Below are 10,685 nucleotides of genomic sequence, written 5' to 3'. Positions count from 1 at the left end.
AAAGGGCAGGTCCATCATTGTCTTAGGTCCAATCAAGAGGGGGATCCTGCTGGCCTTAGGGCTGTCCTTATTGCTCCAGGGGTAGTTTTGGTTCCCATCGAGGGATGCTTTGTCTGCAGGGTGTTTTGCCTGAGTTAAAAGTAAGCTAGAGGAGCGCCTGGCTGGTTCAGTAGGTAGAGCATGCAACTCTTGATTTTGAGGGTTGTGACTTCGAGCCCTACATTGGGTGTAGAGCTAGCGCTTACTTAAAAAAAAATAAAAAAGATAGGCTGGAGATGCCATAGGCATCTGTGCTGAGAAGTGGGGGTGGGGGAGAGGGGGTGGAGTGTGTATGTGTGTGAGGGGTTATAGTCCTGTTCCTGGTAAATATGGGATGAGGAGCAGAACCATTTGCTGGAGAGCTGGGGCTGGGGGTGGCTTGGGGCACATTGCCCAACATTCATTTGACACTTCCCTGCAGTGGGCCGTGAAGTCCAGACACCACAGCAAGTGGGATGGAGCACTATCGGAAAGCTGGCTCTGTGGAACTCCCAGCACCTTCTCCAATGCCGCAGCTACCTCCTGATACCCTGGAGATGCGGGTCCGAGATGGCAGCAAAATCCGCAACCTTCTGGGGCTGGCACTGGGTCGATTGGAGGGTGGTAGTGCACGGCATGTGGTGTTCTCAGGTTCTGGCCGGGCCGCAGGGAAGGCGGTGAGCTGTGCTGAGATTGTCAAGCGACGTGTACCAGGCCTGCACCAGCTTACCAAGCTGCGCTTCCTGCAGACTGAAGACAGCTGGGTGCCAATCTCACCTGACACGGGCCTGGATCCCCTCACAGTGCGCCGCCATGTACCTGCAGTGTGGGTACTGCTTAGCCGGGACCCCCTAGACCCCAATGAATGTGGCTACCAGCCTCCAGGAGCACCCCCTGGCCTGGGCCCCACATCGAGCTCCAGCTGTGGCCCACGACCCCGAAGAAGGGTTCGAGACACTTGGTCCTGAAGATCTGCGGAGCAAGCTATTTTCCAGGCATGACTATCTAAGAATGGCTTTACCTTCTCTGAAGAGCCTCTTGTAACTGCTCAACATCCCCAACAAGACCTGAATCTGCACAAGCGGGCCTCCCTGTCGGGCTTCCCGTTCTGTCTGGTGTGTGAAAAGGGACTACTATGAAGAGTACAGGTGTGCGGTCTCAGCTGGGTTCTGGATTGCTTAAGAAGGGTTTACTTGGCATTCTACCTATTGTGCCTCTGTTCTTTATTCTGACAGAGATCCAAGGAGTGGGTTAGGAAATAAAGGTTCTGCCCATTTGTCTGATGACCATTTGCTTGACCTGCTATGTGGAGGTGGGATTAAAGTAGGGAGAGTCCCTGTACCCTCTTCCCTACCCCAAGTTCAGGGACATTTTTCTTTCTCTGCAACATTTATTACAGTTTAGTGGTTAAGGTCATGGTCTCAGGTATTGACTGCCTGGATCTGAATTCTGGTTCTGCCATTTGCTACTAAGTTACTGCTCTGGACCTTGGGCAAGTAGTGCTCTGAGCCTTAGTGTTCCCATCCATTATAACAAGATATATGTGGTGCTTACCTCATAAGGTTGTTATGAGGATTGAATATAGAAATATACACATATGACTTTTAGATACCTCTTGGGCATGTAGTACTATGTAAATGTTAATTGCTATCATTAATGACTCCACTTACAAACATGTTTTTTCTATCTTAAAAACATAGCTCATGGGACACCTGGCTGGCTCAGTTGAAATATCATGTGGCTCATGATCTCAGGGTTGTGAGTTCAAGCCCCATATTGGGTGTAGAGATTACTTAAATAAACTTTAAAAAAACAAAAAACAGCTCAATCTGATATCTCCCCTCCAGATCTCATTCTTCATTTTTAGCCGTTGCTGCTCCTTTTCTGTCTCAACTTGGCCTTAGATTCTGATTCAGGTCAGGGGTAAGGTCAGGGGCATGAGGAGAGAGGTGATGATTGGAGTGGTCACCAGGAGTCTGCAGGAACCAGAGCAGGATTGTGAGCAGTGATAGATTCAGTAAAGAGTTGAGTCAATTGGATTTCCCACTGGACTTTGATGCCTTCTCTAATGTATCCAGTAGACTGAGTGTCCAGTCACCAGGAAAGCACAGACTTGGAGCACTTCTGGGCTCATGGCATGGAGGGCCCAGTAATTTGAGAGTGTTGATGTTTGGCTGAATCTAGGTGGGAAGGGTTAGGATGTTGGGAGAAATGGAGGACTGGAGGCCTCAGTAAGGGCTTTGGGCAGAGGTGAGAGGACCATAAGGCCAGAAGGCTGTGGTCAAGCTTTGAATCCTGTGTCCTATGCTTTCCAAGGTAGGTTGCCCAGAGTGATAGGGAAGGCTGAGGGAGGGGCAAGGGATGAAGATTCAGGGGATATTAGAGCTAGGAAACGCTCTGAATAGCTGCCCAGCCAGCCCTCTCAAATACAGAGGGTCAAGGAACATCTAACACACCCCTAGAGGCTGTGGCAGACTCGTGTCTTGCTAGCAGCAACTGCCTGACTTCTCCCCATTCTGTTTGTGTCTAACTCAAGTTTTTGCTCCTTCCTAGCTTCTGCATATTGCCTTTTCTCTAAGCATCTCCACTTGTGTGTCTTCTACCATGAACAGCTGTCCGAGTGTCACTAGTCCCCAGAGCTTTAGGGCCAGGCCACTGGCCGACTGTTCATATGTGGCTCAGCATCCTATCCTGATTCAGCGTGCAATGGCCATGGTGGGATGATCACTTGGAATAAGCACGTTGACTGGTCCTGAACAAATGATTCAGTTAGGTGGTATCACAAGGTCTGGAAGTCCTAGGAGGGGCTCCCATTTGGGCAGCTTGTTAAGGCACCACCTGGGAACTCCAGGATGATGGGAGGGGTTGTGTGAGGGAAACTGAGCTAGGGTCAAGTCTCTTGGGGGGAACAGCATCTGCAGTTCGGAGAATCAGTAAATAGGCCACAAGCTAAGAGAGGGATGACTAGTGATTCTGGGGAACTTTCCCTCCTGGGTCTCTACAGGGCCCAGTTGGAGCCTAGAGAAAGAATTTTAGGGAGGGAACCAGAGAGAAGATAGGCCTTTAGAGTCAGAAAGCTTGACTCAACTTAGAAGGGAGCATAAGAGTTGTGTACAATTGCTGATTCACTTTCTTCCCACTTCTTTATCCACTCCAGTGTGGCTTCTGCCCCGATAATTTCTTAGAAAAGATTATACCGTGGTATGAGGTAAGGAAGTAGAGACAAAGAAGTGGGATTGTGAATGGGAGGACACAGGTATTAAATAGTTATAGAGGAATGTGGGATACAGAGAGTTTTTTCTTCATTTTAATGATTTAGAGAGTTGAGCACATTTGTAGGCTAATGGAAGAAGCTAGCAGAGAAAGAGATTAAAGATGCAAGATACTGTGGATAACTCAGAACAAGACTCTAAAGGGTAAAAGGGAACAGGACCCAGAAGCATGGAGGTGTGGGCCTCCCAAGGGGGACCAGAGAGAGGACTCCCTATAAGTTCCCAGGAAAAGAGTTGTAGATGGGTGTGCATGTAGATGGCTGTGGAGATGAAGGTGGGACATAAGGGAGTTTAGGTTTCCATCTCCCCTTGAAGCAGGAATCCAGCTCTGCTTCTGAGACTGAAATCAGCAGGCTGGTGGGAAGGCAGTATGAGATAATTGTGGCAGGAGACCTAACCAGAGGGGTACAGGAGGATGAACAGGCCCATACTGTTCCAGCCCATACCAGCTGAGGCTGGTAACAATGAATTTGTAGTGTTTTCAGAGTGAGCTTCAGCAGCACCCATAGGACAGGTGAGGACTCAGAGAAATCACTGTTCCATTCTTCCAGACTGAGGTTAAGACTGGCAGAAATGATGGAAGAAGAATGAGACTAGCAAGGTGTAGTGAAGGATCGAGGAATCCAAAGTGGGTCAGGAGAGAAGTGAAGATAGAAAAGGGTGGAGGAAAAAAAAAAAAAAAAAAGAAAAGGGTGGAGGTCACTGTCCTGGAGATCCACATGGAAATGTCGGGTGGGGTGGGAGGAAATGGAGTAGTTGAGAAAACTAGGACAGGGCACTGCTGCTATACCCATATGTAGGGCTATCATACCAAAGTATCACAGACTGTGTGGCCTAGAACAACAGAAATTTACTGCTTGACAGTGTTGCAGACTAGAAATCTGAAGTCAAGGTGTCAGCAGGGCCATTTTCCTTCTGAAACCTATAGTATAAGAGAATCTTTCCTTGACTCATTCTAATCTCTTTTGCCATCAGTCGTTAGCCTTCTTGGCTTTTAGATATATCACTCTAGTCATTCATCTTCACATTTTCTTCCCTTGTGTCTGTTTCTATGTCCAATTTTCTCCTTTTTATAAGGAAACCAGTCATATTGGATTAGGGCCCACCCTAATAGCCTCATTTTATCTTGATTACCTCTGTAAAGATCTTATTTACAAATAAAGTCATACCCTTAGAATATTTTCAGGTATTGGGGTTAGGACTTAAACATATCCTTTATGGAAGAACATAATTCAACAGTAGTTGAAGGATGAGATGGAAGAGTCAGTGGATTTGAGAGTTTTAGGACCTGACTGTTCTTGATTGTGGGCATGAGTGTGGATAGCTGGGTGGCCTGGAGGGAAGGTCACTGAAGATGAAGTTAAGAGGCTGGGGTGCGTGACAGTGTGTGTGTGTCGGGGGCAGGAGTTGGGCACCTGGAGTCATCCAGGATGGAATGTGCAGAGTATTCTCACTGCCTGTTTTAGAGGCAGCATGTAGGTGATTTTGTTAGCTTTGACATGGGGACTGAACACAATGTGCCTGGAGGAGTTAAATACCTGCCTTGTGCAAGCAGGTACCAAGTCCTGCCAATTTTGCTTCCTAAATGTGTCTCTGCTCCTACAGTTTCTGTTGTTTTGTGCTCCTCATTATCTTGGGGCATCCTCCTTACTGGTTTCCCTGCTTCACTCCCTTTTGAGCTCTCCTTCAAACCAAGTTCCCTTTGTTTAGAATGCTCTTCTGCCGGGTACCTGCATGACTGTCTCCCTTCCTCCTTCAAGCCTTCGTTCAAATGTCATCTCAGCAAAGGTCTTTTCTGACCAACCCATTTAAGATTACATTAGTCAACATTGCTTGGCACATCACAGGTGCTTGATAAATATTTAATGTAAGAATGAATGAATGTTGAGCCTCCAAGTACATGGCTATACCCAAATCTGTCATTCTTCTTCAACCTCCCCATGTCCAAATTAGAGGACAAAAATCCAAATTCATTCACCGGATGGTCTTAAAGGACCCCTTTGCTTGATCACTGCCATGGCTCAGTCCATCTTTGGCCCAACTCCTTTGGATCTGGGCTCTGGCCACACTAAATGCTTTACTCTTCCCAGGTGCCATGAGATTTTCTGCCTCAGGCTTTGCTCTTGCCATTCTGTCTGCTTGGAACTCATCAAGAGTGTTCAAAGGACACTAGTAGTGGACTCTGGGTACTCCTTCCTAAGGACCCACCTCCTCACCACTCCCCCCCCCCCCCCCCCCCCCCGGCCCCCTCTTACAGTTTGGGACCTGGCTTGATTCTGTAGGGTACCTCCAGCGCTGACTTTGGTCCTTGCACCAGGAGGCAATGCTTGGCTGCACTTCTGAACATGGCCACAAGGTGGCAGCATTTACAAAGGGATGGCCCATCCCTTTGCAGAGTTTGTGCAAAGATTCCCAGGAGCCTTAAGACAAAAAGGATAATCTAGGCTTGAAACTTGGCCTTCAGTAGCCACAAAGATCTCTCATTTGTTCAACAAACAGCTAATGATTACCCGTAATATGACAAATTTAGTCACTGGCTTCAGAACCTCCAGTCCCACTAGAGCTATAGCCACATACATAGGTTGTTTCACTATTGGTACATATAGAGAGATTAGGGAAGTTCATTAGACTTTAAGCGTTCAGAACCCCTCATCCAGTCTTTAGGGACAGACAAAGCTTCAAAGAAGAGATGATGCCTGTGTAGAATCTCAAAACGCCAGTAGTAAAAAGTGAAAAGGACACTCTGGGTAAAGAGCAGGCATGAGCTAACATATAGAGGTGAGAAGAGCACAGAGATCATCACTGGAGCAAGAAGTTCAAGGCAGGGAGTGTGAGGAGTGAAGCTCGGGGTGGGGGAGGGGAGGTGGTGGAGGCAGATAGGAAGCTCCTGAGTGCTAGGCCAAGGAGCTTGGACTTTTTCTTGAGGGTGATGGGGAACCCTGGGTGGTGCAGCGGTTTAGCGCCTGCCTTTGGCCCAGGGCGCGATCCTGGAGACCCGGGATCGAATCCCACATCGGGCTCCCGGTGCATGGAGCCTGCTTCTCCCTCTGCCTGTGTCTCTGCCTCTCTCTCTCTCTCTCTCTGTGACTATCATAAATAAATAAAAATTTAAAAAAAAATTGAGGGTGATGGAGAGTCACTGAAGGCTTTAAGGAGGAAATGATGTGGGACACCTGGGTGGCTCAGCAGTTGAGCGTCTGCCTTTGCCCAGGGTGTGATCCTGGAGTCCCATCCCACGTGGAGCTCCCTGCAGGGAGCCTGCTTCTCTCTCTGCCTGTGTCTTTGCCACTCTCTCTATGTGTCTCTCATGAATAAATAAATAAAATCTTAAAAAGAAAAAAAGAGGAAATGATGTGGCATATCAGAGAGAACTCTGGCTGCTACAGTGTGGCAAATGGATTGGGGCACCGGGCAGGAAGGGCAGTGGGGAGGTTTCTAAAGGGACCAAGGGGAGATGGTGAATACAAAATTATGGCTGGAGCAGGCCTTAGAGAAGTGCCTCCCAGCCCACAAGGGCTTTCAAAGCCTGGCACTTTGAAAGAGTTCTTGGCCCAAGTACCCTCTTCACTACCACTTAAGCCACCTCAGCCCTTCTGTTTCTGAGGTTCCTTTTGGCTCTATCTTAGCTCCCCTGGTTATTCTAGTTGGAACTAGGATCTTTATCAGTTTCCATGTGAGGTCCACAGTGTCCTACATCCCATTCTTTTGGTAGATCTGTCAGCCTTCTGCTCACACCACATCCCTTCCCTCAGGGTGATCCTTTTATGCACCTCCTTCTCTGACAAACAACAGACAGAAGTGTGACTGAGGGGCCTCCTCCACCAGGGCTGTCACTCCTGCCATGCCCCCACCCTCAACCAGAGTTCATATGAACACATGAGTGCGTGTGCATGTATGTGTATATACGCATGCATGTGTACCATTGATAGGACTGATGCTGAGGGGAGGGCATCTCTGGCAGGCAGAGGGGCATCACCTGAGGAAAGATCTGAAGATAGGAAAGTATGAGGCAGTGTTTAGGGAATGGGGGTATGTTAGCAGGGTCTGGTTAACCTTTCGAGGTTGGGCCTGGAGCCATGACCATGTACTGCAAGCAGGGGGCACCACAGCCAGGTTTTGAGCTAGGATTGGGAGAGTCACCTTCATTCATAGTCTCATGAATATGCACAGAACCTGTTGAATTATGCAGACTGAAAGGATGTAAATGTATATGCAAATTTGGCACTGCCCTCCCTGTTGCTATGGAAACCAAAGAATAGCAAAGGGGGGCCCAAACCCTGGGGAGACCAGGCTGGAGAGACTGGAGGCCAGGAGGCTCTCCTCTGTCGCCTGCTTTTTCCCTTTCCTGCTATTTTGATCATTTTATTTGCCTCACTCTTTGTCTCCTTGCTCTCTCTCCATCTCTCTGCCCCTCTTGATCTTTCTGTCTCCAGCTCTCTCTTTCTCTTTCCTGTTTCTTTGTTTCTGTCTCTGAGTTCCTGTTCATCCCTGTCCATATATCTTTGACTCCATGTCACTGTGGCTCTATGATGCTGAGACAACATTTCTCTGTGACTTCATGTCTTCCCGTCTCTTGGTCCCGGTCTTAAACTGTAAGGCTCTCCCCCTCCTTCTGTATCTCCCTGTCCCCATGTCTGACTCACATCTTTTTCCTCTGCATCTCTATTTTTGCGTCTGACTCTAATTGTGTCTATTTCTTGGCCTCTCTTCCAGGTTCTCTCTCCTCTCTTTGATTCTGTCTCTCTGAACTTCTTATTCTAACGCTTGTCTCTGTCTGATGGGAAGGAAAGAAAGCTGCACACCTGTCCTTACCTGATGGCCGAGCTGCCTGCATGTTCAAAGATTCCTGGGTGCTCTTCCCACTTAAAATCCAGTTTCAGGTCTGCCCCCTGCCAGTGTTGGCATAGGATCCCTATGACAGGCCCATGCTGGCTGCCAGTACACTAGGGCTCCTGTTCCAGCCTCTGCCTACCGCGTGACCCTGCCTAGTGTTTCTCTCTCCGGATCTGTAGTCCCATCTCTCTCCGTGAATCTGGTGGGCATCCTGAGGCAATGATGTGCAGAGAATAGGGAACTGAGAGGTAAGTCTTAGAGGTTCATACATACATCTGGCCCTCTGCCTAAGGGCTGACGTGAGGTGTCTGGCTGGGGCCCAGGTATGGGGGTGTCTGGGGCTAGTTGAAACCAATCCTGGCCCCAGAAAAGACTCCTTGCTGAGCCACAAAATCAGAACCTATGCACAGTCTATCCATGCTTCTGTGTGTTGCAGCCTTAACCATCCAATTACCTGTTCAGGGTCTTTTGCCCCTCTGTCATTGGGTTTATATTTATAGAGCACCTGTTCTACACCATGCCTCTGCCTTCACAAATCCAGTGATACAGAAAGGACATCTGGACTTTCTGCATCTTCCCCACCCCTCCCAAGAAGGGACTCTCTGGTCCAGGTGGAAGAACACAGATTCTTCAACCACTGTAGATTCCTATCCCTGGTAGGCTCACTTGGGGGTGTAAAGCATATGCAGCTGCAAAGTCATTGATCAAGGCTAGGAGAAACAGCCACAGAGATACATAAGAGATAAGAGCCACAGAGATAAAGAGATCAGAGATCAAGGCTAGGAGAAACAGCCACAGAGTAGAGAGATAAGAGACTGGATCTGTGGAGGCAACTTGTCTCCATATAGGGTTTGGAATGGGGTGTGGGAAAGTAGGCAGAACTCAGGGTGAGAGGGTGGTCCAGAATAGTTTCAGGGCAGGTAAGCCACCCTATGTAGAGATGGAAGTCTTCCCCCCTTCTGTCCTGAGCTCTGGGCGGGTTGCCTTACCTCCAGGCAGGCACTAGACATGGGGGATCTGGCCTGGGCCCAGGTGTGGGGGCAGTCAGAGAAGTCAGGGCAAGTCCCCCTTCCTCCAAGAGACTGCCAAGCTGAGCCCCCAGCTCTCCTGTCTCGCCAGAAAGGACACAGACATAATCACTCTTCCCTCCATCTGTGATTCACCCATGTTCAGGCCCAGGCGTGATCCTGCTGTCAGGAATTCCATGTTTGAATTAAAAACCTCCCTGGAGGGGCACCTGGGTGGCTCAGTGGTTGAGTGTCTGCCTTCGGCTCAGGCTCAGGTCTTGATCCCAGAGTCCTGGGATGGAGTCCCACATCAGGCTCCCCAGAGGGGAGCCTCTCTGTGTCTCTCATGAACAAATAAAATCTTAAAAAAAAAAAGAACCAAAAAAAAAAAAAAAAAAAAAAAGAACCTCTCTGGACACCCCACCCTACCTCACCTGGCCCAGTTGCCCAGTTGTGCCAATGGGGATTGGAGCAGGATCAAACAGGGCTGTCTGGGGGGTTCTCGTAAAGCCACACACGGGGAGAGAAAGGGGGGTAAGGGGAAAGAAGGAGAGTGAGAAAGATGGAGAGACAGAGGATGATGGATGTAGAGGGAGGTGTTGGAAGACCATGAAAGTCAGAGGAGACCTAAAGACATTGATGGGGAGAAAGCCAAAGCCAGCAGATGAAGGGGGCAGTGGTGCCCACCAGGCTAGTGCTGAACACTTGACTGGATCTCATTTAACTGAATGTTAACAATAGTCCTAGGAAGTAGGCACTATTCTATTATGATCCCATTTTACTACTGAGGTAATTGAAGCACAGAGGCATGAAGTCATTTCCCTGAAGTCACAAAGCCAGTAAATGGTGGAGTAGGTATTTGAACCCTTCGGTCTCACTGAAGAGCCAAGAAAAGAGACAGACATAGTGACAGAGGTGGGGACAACATTCCCACACCAGCACTCATGGGAAATCTGGAAATCTGGGAATCCTGGAATCGTCAGGCAGCTGTGCAGCGGAGGGCCTTCCCAGAGGCCAACAAATAGGCAGCTTCCTATCCTTTGTATCAGAGACAAGGACTGTGACAAAGAGAGACATTAGAGCAGGGAGAGAGATGGAAAGGGCCACATTCTAGGCCACAGAATTCCTTGGAGGCCTTCTTCCTTCCTTCAAGATGTGCAGCCAGTCTGCCCCTGATCCAGATTTGGCCCAGCCAATACCACCTGGCTTTGGTGGGGCCCCATCTTTGAGATTCATTCTTTCTTCCCCACAAATTGACTGAGCACCTACTAGTAAAGAGGCACTCCTGCTCCACATCTCCTACCTCTTTCTCTTTCACTATTGAGAAATCCTTCCCATTGTGTAATTTCAATCCCTTAAAGTAGGTGCTGCAATAAGGGATCCAGATTAGAATTTGGTAACACTTCAATATGGAGGCTTAGGCTAGCCGAGCACAGAGAAGAGGTCTCTGAGGGCTGGCTTTGGGTGCCTTCTGGTTGGAGGCCCCGTCTAGTTGGTTTTGGGAAGAGGGTCATGGCCCAGCTGGTGGGGCCCTGAGAGCTGAGCTGTCAGCAGC

General features: G+C 48.8%; 1 protein-coding gene across 1 annotated transcript; it reads left to right on the top strand.

Moving 5' to 3' along the window:
• The first annotated feature begins 494 nt into the window (after window positions 1-494).
• Window positions 495-1,304, top strand: RPP25L (ribonuclease P/MRP subunit p25 like). Its single transcript, XM_025432111.3, has one exon. The coding sequence runs from the start codon at window positions 495-497 to the stop codon at window positions 984-986; it is 492 nt and encodes a 163-aa protein (XP_025287896.1). The 3' UTR covers window positions 987-1,304.
• The last annotated feature ends 9,381 nt before the right edge of the window (window positions 1,305-10,685 follow it).

This window comes from Canis lupus, chromosome 11 (genome assembly GCF_003254725.2).
Source record: "Canis lupus dingo isolate Sandy chromosome 11, ASM325472v2, whole genome shotgun sequence".
In the NCBI taxonomy this organism is placed as follows: Eukaryota; Metazoa; Chordata; class Mammalia; order Carnivora; family Canidae; genus Canis; species Canis lupus.
Note: the sequence above shows the minus strand (reverse complement) of the source record. Positions and strands in the feature narration are given on the sequence as shown.